The sequence below is a fragment of the Danio aesculapii genome, chromosome 20 (assembly GCF_903798145.1).
Source record: "Danio aesculapii chromosome 20, fDanAes4.1, whole genome shotgun sequence".
NCBI lineage: Eukaryota > Metazoa > Chordata > Actinopteri > Cypriniformes > Danionidae > Danio > Danio aesculapii.
In genome coordinates this window covers 34,468,902-34,485,157 of record NC_079454.1, presented here as the reverse complement: position 1 = coordinate 34,485,157, position 16,256 = coordinate 34,468,902, and the positions used below count along the sequence as shown (strand labels likewise).

Genomic DNA, 16,256 nt, shown 5'->3' with positions numbered 1-16,256 from the left:
CCCTTCTAATCTTTAACTGAAATCTGATAATGGACTTCCTGTTTGTTTTCAGTTAAATGATCAGATTACGTGATTTTGAAGTAATGGGTATAGCTAACATACCTAACCACGCAGGTTCGACTGTCAGTTTTGACAACAATCAGAAATGGTGAGCAGAAGTCTGTTAGGTTGTAACAACCCTTCCAAAACCCCTTTCCTGATCTTTCTGAATGAAATGCCTATTTACTACATCCATTCAGTCCACGGTAGAAAAAACAAGCCACACCCACTGTCTGCTCATTTAAAATTCAGTTCCTCTAGGGACTGCATCACAATACGAAAAAAAAAAAAAAACGGTTGCAGCTTCGGTTCATTGGGACTTTAATACCCATGGAACCATTCTGATGCACAAAAGGGCTCAATTGAACAAACAATCAATCGTGCATAAGTGAAATAATAGTAGTCTAACATGACATAAACCATTCTCGTGAATATGGTGGTGTTGTCTATACTGCAGCCAGTCACCAGGGGGTGATATTTGGGCTTCACAGTTCAGTAAGGGCTACGCATGCTAGTGACAATGACTGAAAGAAAATGTCAAAATAGATGATGTTTAGGAATGAAGTTATTGCATGATTTTATTATTCAAATCTTTAAACCGTACAGAGCAAAACATGTGAGCTGCTCAATCTACAAAACTAAAAGGAGAAGCTAAAACTTAAGACGTCACAAATAAAAACCCAGAACATGCTACATGCTATTTGAGCTCTCATTTGCATGGTGTGATTTCACAGACAGTTGTTGAATATCGTTTAATTCACACACGAGGCTTTACCAAAACAAAAAAAGAACTGTTTAGAGTCCTGAAAATATACCATCTGAGCTTATTAGGAGTTGTCACTTTGTAAATTATCCTTAACAACTTTGTGAATGACAATTTAACAGATTCAATCAGTCAAAATAAATCTAATATTGTTCAGAAATCTGAATTTGTGTCCCACATTATATTAAGTGGCCTTAACTAATGTGCTTACGCTAAAATTCATCATTTGTTGCAACGTACTTATTGTGTAAATACTTTTTACATTGTGATTGATTGAAAACATGCATGTAATTACATCTGTAATAAATTTACTTTAATTACTGTTGACCATACCTTAACCCAGCCTTAAACTACCCTACCCGTATCCCCCTCAAGAGCGCCAGAGGTTTTCTGCAATACATTGTGAACACATTACATTGTATTTACTTTTTGTAGTAAAAGTAAATACTTAGTAGTTAAAACCATGTAATATAAAGTGGGACCTGAATTGTGTTTTTAATTTTGACCAGCCCATAACAAACATGTATGATCTTAAACTATATTTGTGCTGATGTCACCATATTATAAGATTCAGGCATGGATTTGTCTCCTGAGAGGGGTTAATTGTAATCTGATCTGGCTAGTGTGAATTGGTAGGTTTGTGTACGTATGCACAATGGAAGAGATATTCAGTCCTGAGTCTGCATGGACATCAGTGTCATAACTCTCTTGCCGTGACCGAGTCAGCTTGACATTTACAAAGACGCTGAGAAGGTGAGTGAAAACGGGACGTTTGAGTGATCTGTGAATTTATGCTCAACAAAAATAGTAAAAACAAAGCTTTACAAATAATCTGTGTATGTTGTAGATGATGCTCCACTATCTTCTCGGGACTTTGTGCCTGATCTCTGCCGTTTTCAGCGTGAGTATAACCACAAACATTAAACACATGCTCAGAATTAATGTCAGATTTAACCACACATTTTAGCTGCAACTAAATGTTTATATTTTCAGAAAAGCTGATCATTTATATGCAGAAAAGAGTTCTACATTTTGGATCTTTTTAAAAAAGGCAATTCTCCAAGGCTGTTTAAGGCTTGTCCATGTCTGTGTCAGATAACCAGTGCGTTTGCTTGCAGTTGAGGCCACCATCTGATGATTATTATGGTGAATATGGCCCATATGGACCCTGCAGCCGCACATGCGGTGGCGGAGTCGCTGTGAGAACAAGGATCTGCAACACCATGAGGTGAGTTAAGTACATATGAAACTCTTTTTTTTAATATACTATTTCATTAAAGTCATCTTCTGTGTTTTGATATTAAGGACGGATGGTGGACACAATTGCGTGGGACCATCAAAGTCCTACAAGCTCTGTAACACACAGGTAGCTAAGTTAACACCTAAACAAATGCACACGCTGTTTTAATAAAAGTGTTTGTTCAGAGCTGTAACATTCGTCCTCTGCAAAGGAATGTCCTGCTGGATCTAGAGATTTCCGTGAGGAACAGTGCTCTCACTTTGACCAAATGACCTTCCAGGGGAAACGTTACACCTGGCAGCCATACTATGGAGGTAGAAATGCTTTATATATACAGTTCAATGCAAAATAATTAGCTCTCCGGTTAATTTTAATTTAAAATACTTCCCAAGTGATGTTTAACAGAGATTATCTTTTCCATATAGGCTAATTATTGTAATAGGCTTTGTCATTATTGTGCAGTTTTATCTTAGGCCCACACGGAATCTGCGCATGCAGAAATCCACAGATTTTTAGCCCATCACTGAGTCTGTTTATTTACTTGTGTAAATTTATATTTATTCAGTTTTTAAATTAATTTCAGTAATATTGTTGATTAATATAAAAATGTTTGTATGATTTATTTATAATACAGTTTGTAAAGCAATATTTTCTGTCATTTAGTAGATATATTATACGATAGACTTGCTTTGTTTACCAAATAAGTGGATCTAGATAGATTTGCTTTGTAAACATTAAATACAAGTTTAAAATGTATTATTTTAAAATGTAATATATTAAGTTTTTAGTTATGAAACTCCCAAAATCATTCCACATAAATCTGCAGATTTTTTACAAAATTCTCTGCAGAAATAGCAAAAAGTGTCAGCAGATTCTGTCTGGCCCTACTTATAGGTATAAACCACACCAAATAAGTTGTATTTACCATTAAAAATGCAAAAAAGAAGTAATGTTCATTTGACATCTGTCATTCTAAAATGCACCTTGCCCTAAGCACAAAGAATGCTGTGTTGTTTTGGGTCAAATATGTACAAAACTGTTCTGCCATTGTTGTGTTGGACCTTAATGTCCCAGAGACTGGGTTAAACAACCATGTCTTTTAATGAGCATTTTTGTTGTTGTTGTTGTTTTTTCATGTGTGTGAAGAAAGGCAAAAATATTAATAATAATCAAGACTAACTGCATTACTTAAGTGATCATATTGACTTAAATTACTGTTACTGTCACTTTAAACTTTTATCGTCCCCTTTTGGGGCATGTGTTCTTCAGTGTATTAGATTTACACCATTCACCACACACACAAGACAGACATCAAACAATAAACTAAATCATTAAAAACAGCAGCTACTCTTCCCATTAGGGGAAATTTGAAGCTATAGGAGTGAAACTCATCATGTAATATATCATCAAAATTATTAGCCCTCCTGTGATTTGTATTATTTTTATTTTTTAAATATTTCCCAAATGATGTTTGATATTTCCAATAATATTTTTTCTTCTGGAGAAAGTCTTATTTGTTTGATTGTTGCTAGAATAAAAGCATTTTAAAAGCATCATAGAATAAAAGTCATTTTAAGGTCCATATTATTAGTAATATTTTTTTTTCAAGTGTCTACAGAACAAACAACTGTTATATAATGCATTTGCCTAACTACCATAACTTGCCTTATTAACCCAATTAACCTAGTTAAGCCTTTACATTGCACTTTAAGCTAAATGCTAATATCTTTAAAATCGTCTAGTAAAATATTATGACGTGTCATCTTGGCAAAGATAAAAGAAATCAGTTATTAAAAATGAATTATTATGACTATTCTGTTTGGAAATGTGTTAAAGACCCCTTTTTCCATTAAATAGAAATAACCAGGGGGGGCTAATAAATCAGGAGGTCTAATAATTCTGACTTCAACTATATATATAAGTCAGACAGCTGTTTGCTTTCATATTCTGTTCAGAAACACTCCTCTGGACTAAGATCAAGTGACCTGAACTGTTGTGTTTTTTCCAGCATCAAACCCGTGTGAGCTGGTCTGTGTGCCCAGAGGAGAGAACTTCTACTACCGCCACAGACCCGCTGTGGTGGACGGCACTCTATGCCACGTGGGTCGCAGTGACGTTTGTGTGGAGGGCGTCTGCAGAGTACGTGTCAACTATGCTACTACAACACAAAACCACTCACACACTCATTTCAGTCTAACACTATTATCTATGCTAAAAGGCGGTGAGCCATGGAGAGATTGTGGGCTTTGAGGATCGCGATATTCCTGTCACTTCTAGACATGGACCTGTTGCCGCTGTCCATCTGGACACTTACAGGTCATTCATCTCTTTTTCGTTTGTTTGTTTTTTTGCATCTGTAATGAAATACAAGTATACATTAATGTATGTATATGGGTCAGAAAATAAAAGGGGTTTTGTGTCCTGTTTAATATATTTTTAAAAATTCTGAGCAAAAAATATTGATTATAGAGGCATACTTGGAAAAATAACCATCTGAAAGACTTAATTTGAGGATCACAGTGCAGTCCCAAAACACTGATTAATTCAAATGTAATTTACTTGCTTTAAAAAGTATATATTTAAGGTCAGAAATAGCATATTGATTTATTTTTTCAGAAATATACGTAAATAAACAGTTGAAGTCAGAATTATTAGCCCCCCTTTGATTTTTTTTTTTTCTTTTTAAAAATTTTCCCAATTGATGTTTAACAGAGCAAGAAAATTTTCAAAGTATGTCTGATAATATTTATTCTTCTGGAAAAATTCATATTTGTTTTATTTCAGCTGGAATAAAAGCAGTTTCACATTTTTTAAAAAACATTTTAAGGTCAAAATTATTAGCCCTTTTAAGCTATATATTTTTCTGATAGTCAACAGAACAAGCCATCGTTATACAATAACTTGCCTAATTACCCTAACCTGCCTAGTTAACCTTATTAACCTAGTTAGGCCTTTAAATGTCACTTTAAGCTGTATAGAAGTGTCTTGAAAAATATCTAGTAAAATATTATTTACTGTCATCATGACAAAGATAAAATAAATCAGTTATTAGAAATGCGTTATTAAAACTATTATGTTTAGAAATGTGTTGACAAAATCTTCTTTCCTTTAAAAAGAAATTGGGGAAAAAATAAACAGGAGGGCTACTAATTCAGGGGGGCTAATGATTCTTACTTAAACTGTATGAGTAAACGGTGACAGTACATTAATTACAAAGGAACAGCGGGCTAAAAATAAAAGATATTTTGAAGCCGAAACATGTACACTTATGCCCCGTTTCCACTGAGAGGTACTGTACGGTACAATACGGGTCGGTACGGGTCACCTTTATCAAGCTTGCGTTTCCACTGCCAAAAGGATACGACAGAAAGTTTTAGACGACGTCATTTTTACTCGAGGAAATGTTACAGTAAAGCTGTACGGGTCGTTCACATATCATATGAGAGGCACTTCTCACAAAACAGATGCTTTATACACATAAATACTTGTTCAAAAATGTTCATTTATTACCTTTCTATGAACATGATTTGACTATAACTGCAGATCAATGATGGTGCGAAATAGCCCTCTGTAACATCTGCAATTATATAAAATAAATAAATAAATGCAACATATATGAACACATACAGACCCTTACAGTATCCGATACGTTACCAATTACAGATAAGCTACACACAGCATACATTTAGTCCTTATTTGGGTTCAAAAGCAACACAAACTATAGCCCAAAATCAGAGCAAACCTCTCATATGTGTCTTTAATCTTCAGCAGCACATGTAGCCTCTTGTTAGAAAGTAATTCTGTCATTCCGAATTCATAATTGTGAAGCTTATCGTCCAGCTTATCCAGCCTCCAGTGCCTAGACTGCAGCTCTGCACAAGAAGTTTGGTCATAGGAGAAATGGTCGTGCCCAACTGAGTCTGGTTTCTCTCAAGGATTTTTAAATTCTTCACTTTCGTTAATTGGTGAAGTTTTTTCCTCACCGCTGTTGCCACTGGCTTGTATGGTTCGGGACTTGTAGAGCTGCGCATCGATGGATTTGCTCTTCAGTGTTTGAACTCTCTGTAGTGAATATTAAATCACACTGGACTGAGCTAAACTGAACTGAATTTAAACTTTAAAAACTGAACTACACTGTTTCAATTGACTATAATCTTCTATGTGAAGCTGCTTTGACACAATCTACATTGTAAAAGTGCTATACAAATAAAGGTGAATTGATTTGAAAAATAATAGTCCAAAACGTGATGATAATAGTTAAACAAGAAGTTTGTTCATGTTTTTGGTCGCAGAAAGCATCATTTGTTGTGTTTTTTTCCAGCTTCTCCTTTGTTTTTTCACTCTCCACTCTCGCGTTTGTCCATTTCTGAAAGGATCGGATATCACAGTGCTTTAATGATTATGTGCACGTTATTAATATGAGCTCAATAAGTTTGTTATTTCAAATATAGACACGCCGCAAGCTCTCTGGAGAAAGTAAAACCACTCGCACTTTTAGACGGACTCGTAAAACAACAACAGGACACAGCAGTTTTTGTTCTTCTTGCTTCTGTGAGTGACGTATCTCTGTAAACCAATAGCGTTCAGCTACGCATCTTGCTCTGCCTTTTGGTACCATTTTTTCGTGCTAAGTAGCATTTGCAAAGGGTGACCAAAAAGTGGTACAGTACTGTTTGCTTTTAAGTACCCTTTGACAGTGGAATAAAAGTGTACCAAACCAAACCGTACGTACCGTACCAAACCACTCTGTGGAAACGGGCCATTAATCTTATTTAAAGTGTATACTGTTCTTACATGTGGATATATTCTTCTTTTTTTGTATTTTTTAATATGTTTGTATATTATTTTTCATATTTCTTTATTTGCTCATGGTTTGCTTGTTTTTATCATTTCATTCATTGTATTATTCATTCATTCAATCATTTTCTTTTCGGCTTAGTCCCTTTATTAATCCTGGGTTGGCACAGTGGAATGAACCGCCAACTTATCCAGCAAATGTTTTACATTTGGATGCCCTTCCAGCTGCAACCCATCACTGGGAAACACTCATACACTCTCATTCACACACATACACTACAGACAATTTTAGCTTACCCAATTCACCTGTACCACATGTCTTTGGACTTGTGGGGGAAACCAGAGCACCCGGAGGAAACCCACGCGATCACGGAGAGAACATGCAAACTCCACACAGAAATGCCAACTGACCCAGCTGAGGCTCAAACCAGCGACCTTCTTGCTGTGAGGCGAGAACGCTACCCACTGTGCCACCGCGTCACCCTCATTGTATTAAATTAAATAATTATTATTAAATTATTATTATATATTTATATTATCTATATTTATTCCTTATATAGTGCTATATTATTGTTGTTTGTGAAATGTAGTTTTTTTCTTATATATTTTTATATGTTTTTATTTTAATTACTTGTTTTGTGGACAGTCCTTTGATAATAACCATGCCGATAAGTACTTTCAAACTCAATATGATTGTGTTTGTAGATACACATACAGTGCCTACTCTGAGTGTTCCCGTCACTGTGGAGGAGGTGTTCAGAGCCGCACTGTTTACTGTATTCATGAGAGAACATCGGCAATGGTCGATGAGTCCCACTGCATTGCAAAGGGCCTCAGAAAACCAACTGCACAGGTGGCCTGCAACGAACACGCCTGTGCCGAATACAGTGCCGGCCCATTTGGTGATGTATGGAATTATTTTACTAATATTTTATCAGTCCCTCCAGGAACACAAATTTTAAAAAAGGCCACATACAGAAGAGCTTGAAATTTATTTATCCATTTATTAATTTATTTCAAATTCTACAGTTTGCCAGCAGGTTTTGGGCATCCTTAAAAAGATTCTTCAGCCAATAATGCCATCATTTTACTGGCCATTTACTTGCTCAAAACATATTTAACTTTCTTCTGTTGAACACAAAATAATATGTTTTGGTTTGATTTAAGACCACATGACTGCAACAAAATGATGAAGTAATTGAAATTTTTAAGTGAACTAACCCTTTAAACATTCACCATCTGATGGCACAATTTGATTCTTAAGGAGATTTCAATACTTTTATTTCAGACAACACTTCTCAGTGTTGAAATAGTTGCCAAACAATACAAAGACATTATACATTGTAGGCTTTTAATGCCTCAGATCAAAAATAGTGTGAAAATTGCACAAAAAAGGAAACGTAATAAATCAAAGACTATTTCCATCAAATGAATATAGATATTTGTTCCTCTGAATCTCCAAATAATGAATAATGGCTTTAGTAAAAAAAAACATTTAAATCTTTTATGATGAGACCTCTGCAAAACACAAAGCAATGTAGTCCTGTGATGTGTGATAAATGTATTTCAGTATGATTTTTTAAATGTAAAAAGATTTCAACAAAGATTTGTTTATTTTGATCATTTAAAGTCTATTGTGTATCAAATATGAAGCAATAGGCTTTATAGCTCAAATAAGTAATAATAATTTAAAAAATAAATTGTTGTTTGTAAATACAGTAGTCCCTGCAATGCAACACAAGAAATGTTGCAATTATTGCTGCAAATTTTGCTGCAGTAATTAAAATCAGTCATTTAAGCTGCGAAAATCTGAAAAATTTCCTATAAAATCTTTGAGGGACTGTTGTAGTTATAGCATTGATTTAAAACTAATACAGAAATCCCCTACATGGTCATATACAGTATGTGACCGTGAACCAAAAAAACTGTGAGAAGTGTCAATTTTTTGTAATTTCGACGTATACATCATCTGAAACCTGAATAAATGAGCAATCCATTGATGTATGTTTTGACATGATCTTTATCTAACATTCTAATGATTTTTGTCTGATCATTTTGACCCAAACAATGTGTTTTTTGGCTATTGCCAGAAATATACCCGTGCAACATAAGAGGTGTGTGGTCCAGAGTGAACATTTGTTTGTGGCAGTGTTCAGTGACGTGTGGTGAAGGGCTGCAGACCCGAGAGGTGATTTGTGTCGGGGGCAGAGGAGAGAGACTCTCTGAGCACCACTGCAGTGGACTCACACGACCACAGGAAACCAAAGCCTGCAAGAAACCGGCCTGCCATCAGGTCTTCAGATACTACACCAACGACTTCAGCCTGGTGAGACGAGGAAGCACAAGAAGGGATCATCTTAAGGGGGATGTGCACTGTAAAAAATGTTTAGTTCCACACAATTGATTTGGGTTGGGACAACATTAAGGAATTAAGTTAACTTTTAGTGTAACTAATTAGTTTTAATAACTCATTTCTAATAACTGATTTGTTTTATCTTTGCCATGATGACAGTAAATATTATTTTACTAGATATTTTTCAAGATACTAGTGTTCAGCTTAAAGTGACATTTAAATGCTTAACTAGGTTAATTAGGTTAACTAGGGTGTTAATGGTTTATTCTGTAAACAATCGGGAAAAATATATTGCTTAAGACTAATAATTTTGACCTAAAAATGGTTTTTAAAAAATTAAAAACTGTTTTTATTCTAGCCGAAATAAAACAAATAAGACTTTCTCCAGAAGAAAAAATATTATCAGAGACACTGTGAAAATTTCCTTCCTATGTTAAACATAATTTGGAAAATATTTGAAAAAAGACACAAATTCACAGGAGGTCTAATAATTCTGACCTCAACTGTAACTTATAATTTTTAGAGTGTGGATCAACAAACATCATTTTTTAGAGCGTGGATTGGTTTTGGACATCATTGATGTTGTTTTCTGGTCTCCTTCAGTGCACCCGGAGCTGTGGAACTGGCACCCGCGAGCGCAGAGTGGTGTGCATGGATTTGGATCAACATCCATATTCAGATGACAGATGTGCTTCTCTTTCCAGACCTCATGCTGTGGAGAACTGCAACACACAGCCCTGCCCTGGCCCACAGAGTGAGTTTAACTACAGGGTCATGTGTTTGCTTTTGAAAGAAGTCTCTTTTGTTCACTAAGGTTTCCTTTTATATAGTAAAACCGAAATATTGTGATATTTAATAACATTTTTGCCCCTATTTAATTCATCTTAAAAAGTGATTTGTTCTTGTGGTGTCTCATTATTACTCCCATCTTGAGTATCACGTGATCCTTCAGAAATATTTTTATTATGCTCAAGAAACATTACAAATTTAATATCATATTCATATTTAATGTTTTTGTGGAAATTGTGATACATTTTTGGTTAAAAATAAAAAAGTTAACAATAATAATTCCTTACATTTATATAGCACTTTTCTGGACACTTAAAGCTCTTTACACATTTTTGGGGGGAATCTCCTCATCCACCTGCACCATATTGCACCAGACCGCACACCAGCTGATTGGTGGAGAGGAGAGTGTTGAAACTTATTATAATATGGAGATGGTTAGGAGGCCATGATGGACAGAGGGCAAATTTGGCCAGGATGCCAGGGTTAAACCCATACTCTTTTTCGAAGGACATCCTGGGATTTTTAATGACCACAGAGAGTCAGGACCACAGTTTAACATCTCATCCGAAAGACTGAGCAGTAGAGAGTCCCTATCAATATACTGGGGCGTTAGGACCCACACAGATCGCAGGTTGAGAGTTGGTCTCATTAACATCACTTCCGGCAGCTACCTAGCTTACCCATGTGGTCTCCCATCCAGGTACTGACCAGGCACCGTCCTGCTTAGCTTCAGTGTACGACCATGTGAGAGTTGCAGGGAGCTAGCTGCCGGCTAAAAGACAACTAGCTTGTAACTAAAATGTTTTTAGTTCTGATTCATATTTATCATCTCAGATTTTTCATGAGATCATTATTTATTTATTTATTTATTTATTTATGTAAATTTCTTAGATTTGACTTTTTACCCATTTGATGATGTTTCAGTTCAGACAATAATGATTCAATTATAATTTTCTGTTTATCACAATGAATCTTTTCTTTTATTACTTATAACTACTATATTATAAACACAACATAGATTTATTTATTTAAATAACTATAAAAAATAGATAATAAAATAATAAACAGTAGTAAATAATATAGTAGTAAAGAAAAACAGTAGTAAAGAAAATAATAAACAGTAGTAAAAACACTGATTAAAATTGTACATTTATCCAGCTGTATTGTAATGATGAGTACAATAAAAATATGTTTTAATATGAAGATAAAAATTAGAATGTTCTGAATGAAACTAGACAGTTTCCCTGCAATAAATTTACAATCCTCATATTTTGGCAGAAACCCTGCTGTGTTATGAGGTACTGATTCTGTCATTGTGTTGCTTTGGTTTAGCGGTGCTCAGTGTGCAGAACCCCAATGGTTATGAGAGCTCCTTGCGTGGATTTGTGCCTCACACTCACGACCCAGTATCAGGTTAAAAGACTGTGACAAATAAAGCACTTTTACATTCTTGTAGTCTATCCATTTTTTCATGTGTGTTTTTTGCATATATACTAATCTTTGCACTGTAGTTTACAGACCAAGCGATCCTTATCCCACAGTGACTGGTCCTCATTGCGCTCAGTCTTATTATGGCTGCTGTCCTGATGGCCACACTGCGGCCTCTGGGCCTCGTGGAGAAGGCTGTGCTCATGATGACTGCCAGAGATCCAGGTGCCAACATATACATACAAACACATGGACAAAATTGAATACTGACACAAGTTATTTTTGAATATATAGAAAAGTAGATTGTAATGCCATAAAATAAATAGTTGACTTACCCTCTATTCTCTCCCAAAAAAGGATGTTTTTCCTTCTGTGGAACATAACAGAGAAGTTAATTTACATTGTATAGACAAAAATGTTTCATTTTAATTCTTTTTTTGTATTTATTTTGCTTATTCTTTAGGTGAACCATTAATCTGTGCAAATGAATCCACTGAAAAAAGTTTGTTTTGGTAATCTTTAATCAAACTCTGACCATTTGCTTCAGCGTGGTGGTCCTTTTCGGTTCAGTCACAATAACCTTAATCACGCAACTCTTGCTATTAGTTTGCTATGAGGGAATGATGCACAAAAAAAGCCTTGCCCCTATTAAATATTGTGTTTCAGTTGGAAGTACATCAACATTCATTTATTCATTTTCCTTTGTCTTAGTCCCTTATTTATCAGGGGTCGCCACAGCGGAACGAACCACCAACTTATCCAGCATATGTTTTACACAGCAGATGCCCTTCAGCTGCAAACCCATTACTGGGAACAACCCATACACTTTCGCATTCACACACACACACTCATACACTACGGCCAATTTAGTTTATCCAATTCACCTATACTGCATGTCTTTGGACTGTGGGGGAAACCGAAACATGGGAGGAAACACACATGAAAACGGAGAGAACATGCAAAACTAACCACTGAGCCACCGTGCCACCGCACTACATCAAAATACTTAAATAAAAGTCGCAACTTCTAGTTTACACTGACTTGGGAACAAAAAGTGTTTGATCATAAATGTTGGTAACCAAACAATTTTCTTTTTTGTTCGTTTTGAATGGAAGTCAACGTCAATCCTAAAATAATTAATTATTAACATTCTTGACCAAAAAGATTTGGTTTCCATTTGACTTACATTTTATGCACCAAAGATGTAACTAAATAAATATATATATATTTTAAATCTATAAACCACAACTGATTGCTTAACATAATTCTTAGCTGAAGTCTATTATATGGAACAAAATGTTTATTTATATAGCGCTTTTACTATGTAGATTGTGTGAAAGCAGCTTAACATAGAAGTTTAGTCAATTGAAACTGTGTCAGTCCAGTTTTCAGAGTTGAAATACAGTTTAGTTCAGTTCAGTGTGCTTAAATTTGACTGTTGGAAGTCCAACCAACTGAAGAGCAAATCCATTGATGTGCAGCTCCACAGGTCCCAAATCAAGCAAGCCAGTGGCGACAGCAGCGAGGAACAAACTTCACCAATTGGCGAAAGTGAAGGAAAAAAACTTGAGAGAAACCAGGCTCAGTTGGGCACGACCATTTCTCCTCTGGCCAAACTTCTTGTGCAGAGCTGCAGTCTAGGCACTGGAGGAAAAGCTGCAGGTGTAAGTAAGTCACTAGCGGGTGTTCAGGCTGGCCCACGGGAACAATGCAAAGACTCGTCTGTCACTGAGGTCTTTCAGGAATCTGTCTCATGCTCTCCATTCGTCCATGACCACCACAGCATCTGTTCAGGATTCGGCCTGGTCCAGGATTATAAATACTTTGGCATAATTTCTTCACAGGTCTTGGATCGCATCAATGGTGCCGCATAATCTTTAGAGGCCTCGGTATGTGTATCCCCAGATGGAGCTAGAGAAGAAAATAATTAGCGTAGCTACTGTTCATGCAAAAATGGAGTGGTACAAATCAAAATAGTAGTTATATAAACAGACATAGAAGCAAACATGTAAAGCATTTGAGTGTTTCTAACAAAATGTCTGGTGCATTAAGACAGGAGGAGTGTGTTCTTCAGGTGGTTTGTCAAGCCCTCTCACCTGCATGGTGCTTACTCATGAATCATGCTGTTATATGATGCACTGTGTGTATGCTTTCCTAAAAAGATAGGTCTTTAATCTAGTTTTGAACTGAGAGAATGTGTCTGAGCCTCGGGCATTATTATTAAAATAGAAATCAGAGGAAACAAAATACGTTCAATATTTCTGACCAAACAATTTAGGTTTAAGACAAGCAGTGGTGTAAAGTAACAAATTACAAATAATCAAACTTCTGTAATTGAGTAGTTTTTCTCAGGAATTGTAAATTACCAAGTGGTTTTAAAAATGTGTACTTTTACTCTTCTCTAAGTACATTTTTTACTCTACTACTTTCCTTCTACCTGCAGTCAATACTTTATTATTTCCTGCCTATGGGGATTAGAAAAATCAGTCCTGCGATGCCTGTCCAATCAAATCGCACATAGAAAGTAAATCGCATCATACTTATGTACCTTAAGACATACAACATACTGTTTAGAAGCATTAAAAGTGTCCAAGAAGACATGCAGAAACTGTTTAGACTGAATGTCACTGATGAGAAGATGACCGATGTTTACTGTATGATGACTGAAATGTCCTTAAACAATAACTAAATGCACTACAGAATGTTACGTTTACACACACACATGCACAAATTACATTTAAACACATCAACCTTTCCCAGCGTTATATTCACCACTCACTACTCTTGAGTACTTTTAAAAGGGTTACTTTTTACTCATACTTTAATATTTACAACAGATACTTTAACTCAACTTGCACTACATTTTTGGGCAAGTAGTGGTACTTTTACTTGAGTATGATTATTCAGTACTCTTTCCACCACTGAAGACAAGGTTTAAGGAAAAGAAACCAAAACTGACTAATTTTCCTTTAAAATATTTTGCATGATGTTCCGCTGAAGAAAGAAAGTCATAGAGGGATATGAAGTATATGAATGACATGAGGGTTAACTGGATTTTTATTAAAACCTGTGAACTGACCATGTGTGTGTGTGTGATGACAGATACGGCTGCTGTCTGGATGGAGTAACGGCTGCTCTGGGTTACAGAAGAGCAGGATGTCCTGACTCCTCCTATGGGGTAAAACAGCTTATTTCATTTTCTCTGTCAGTTTTGCTCTATGATAATCATCATCATCATCATCATCATATAATTTCACCTAATTATATAAACACGTCTTTGCTTTTGTTTTCAGGATCACAGTCCCTCTGCTAGCGTGTGCTCTTTGTCACGAGATGTCGGGCCCTGTTATGAATATAAATCCCGCTTCTACTTTGATCATTCCTCTGGCTCTTGCTCCCAGTTCTGGTTTGGTGGATGCCAAGGAAATGGCAATAACTTTGTCTCCAAGGTGGCGTGTGAGCGGACGTGTAAGGCTTCTGTCAGAGGAAGAGAGCCAGCATCCAGGAGAGTGATCTACGAGGTCAGAGGTTATAGAATGAGATCCCGCGCATAATAAATGTCCAGAGACATCCAACTCATAAACATGTAGATAAAACAGCAGTTTATTCAACGCATTCATTTGTGCTGATTTAAAAGCAGTCTTGGGTTTATACTGACATCTACTGGCATTGATTTGTTTAAAAGGTATGAAAGAGAAACACTTTGTCAAACATGACTGCATCAAAGCTAAAGATAATTTTCATTTCTTTTTATGTTTCGGTGTAAGTATACATTGTACTTTGGTTGTATACTCTTGCTAAGCCATTAAAGTGTTAACACAAACCAACTGCACCAAAGAATTTACTTGAATAATCTCTTGTACAGAGAGGAAGACAATCTTGCAGATAGATAGATAGATAGATAGATAGATAGATAGATAGATAGATAGATAGATAGATAGATAGATAGATAGATAGATAGATAGATAGATAGATAGATAGATAGATAGATAGATAGATAGATAGATAGATAGATAGATAGATAGATAGATAGATAGATAGATAGATAGATAGATAGATAGATAGATAGATTATTTAATATTAATAAATTTATTAAAATTATTAAATAGTTTCAAATATTATATATATTCAAATATTAAGTGACGTTTAATGAAGACGTGATTATTTTCCAAAATGCTTTTAAACTTTTGTCTTTGCATGTGCTGAAAATGTTTTAGTTATTTTGCAAGATGCTGTTGAGATTAAAGGTGCAGTATGTAAGTTTGACACCCAGTGGTTCAACTAGGTATTGCATTCCTGGATCAAAACAAACGCAAGCACAGGTTGTCAAATTGACGACCAATACAAGCGAGACTGACTATCGAGCCTAAAGGCTGATTCTAAATAAAAGTAACGACACGCGGTAGAAGGAATATTTTCCAGATTAAAAATATTTTTTGTCCTAACCAACTCCTTGAATTGATCTATTAGAAATGGCTTCTATTTCTTGCAGCTCATGTGCTTAATTCAGTGTTAAATGCTAACAATGACTACATTTACATGGACACCAATAATTTGATTTTAATGCGATTAAGACAATACTCTGATTAAGAGTTAACCATGTAAACGGCAATTTTCAATTAATTTAATCAGATTAGGGTTATAATCGAACTAAAGAGAAATCGAATTATGCGCTAACATATCATGTAAAACGAACTCATGAATGAAACATTCAAAAATCAACTCATGTAAACACCTTAATCTTATTGTTGTCTTAATTATATTAAGGCAAAAATTTTGATTACTAATGTCCATGTAAACGTAGTCACTGTAAGTCTGAATGCCATTTTACTTCACATTTATTGCCA

The 16,256-nt window shown here is 35.4% G+C and overlaps 1 protein-coding gene across 2 annotated transcripts; it reads left to right on the top strand.

The window, feature by feature from the left end:
* Positions 1-1,469: 1,469 nt before the first annotated feature.
* paplnb (papilin b, proteoglycan-like sulfated glycoprotein) lies at positions 1,470-15,249 on the top strand. Of its 2 annotated transcripts, none has more exons than XM_056481733.1 (14): positions 1,470-1,555; positions 1,650-1,703; positions 1,921-2,030; positions 2,108-2,168; positions 2,254-2,356; positions 4,051-4,181; positions 4,261-4,358; positions 7,545-7,746; positions 8,989-9,165; positions 9,796-9,946; positions 11,314-11,394; positions 11,523-11,634; positions 14,512-14,587; positions 14,703-15,249. In XM_056481733.1, exons 2-14 carry the CDS (start codon positions 1,650-1,652, stop codon positions 14,961-14,963), a joined length of 1,617 nt encoding a protein of 538 aa, XP_056337708.1. In that variant the 5' UTR covers positions 1,470-1,555; the 3' UTR covers positions 14,964-15,249. The 2 variants fall into 2 exon arrangements, with proteins under 2 accessions (XP_056337708.1, XP_056337707.1); XM_056481732.1 differs by having other exon boundaries at positions 11,493-11,634.
* The last annotated feature ends 1,007 nt before the right edge of the window (positions 15,250-16,256 follow it).

Coding starts and splice junctions, on each gene's coding strand:
- paplnb (XM_056481732.1), top strand. CDS start 1,650: ATGATGCTCCACTATCTTCTCGGGACTTTGTGCCTGATCTCTGCCGTT. Junction 9,947..11,313: donor GCCCTGCCCTGGCCCACAGA/GTGAGTTTAACT, acceptor GCTTTGGTTTAG/CGGTGCTCAGTGTGCAGAAC. Junction 11,395..11,492: donor CACTCACGACCCAGTATCAG/GTTAAAAGACTG, acceptor TTTGCACTGTAG/TTTACAGACCAAGCGATCCT.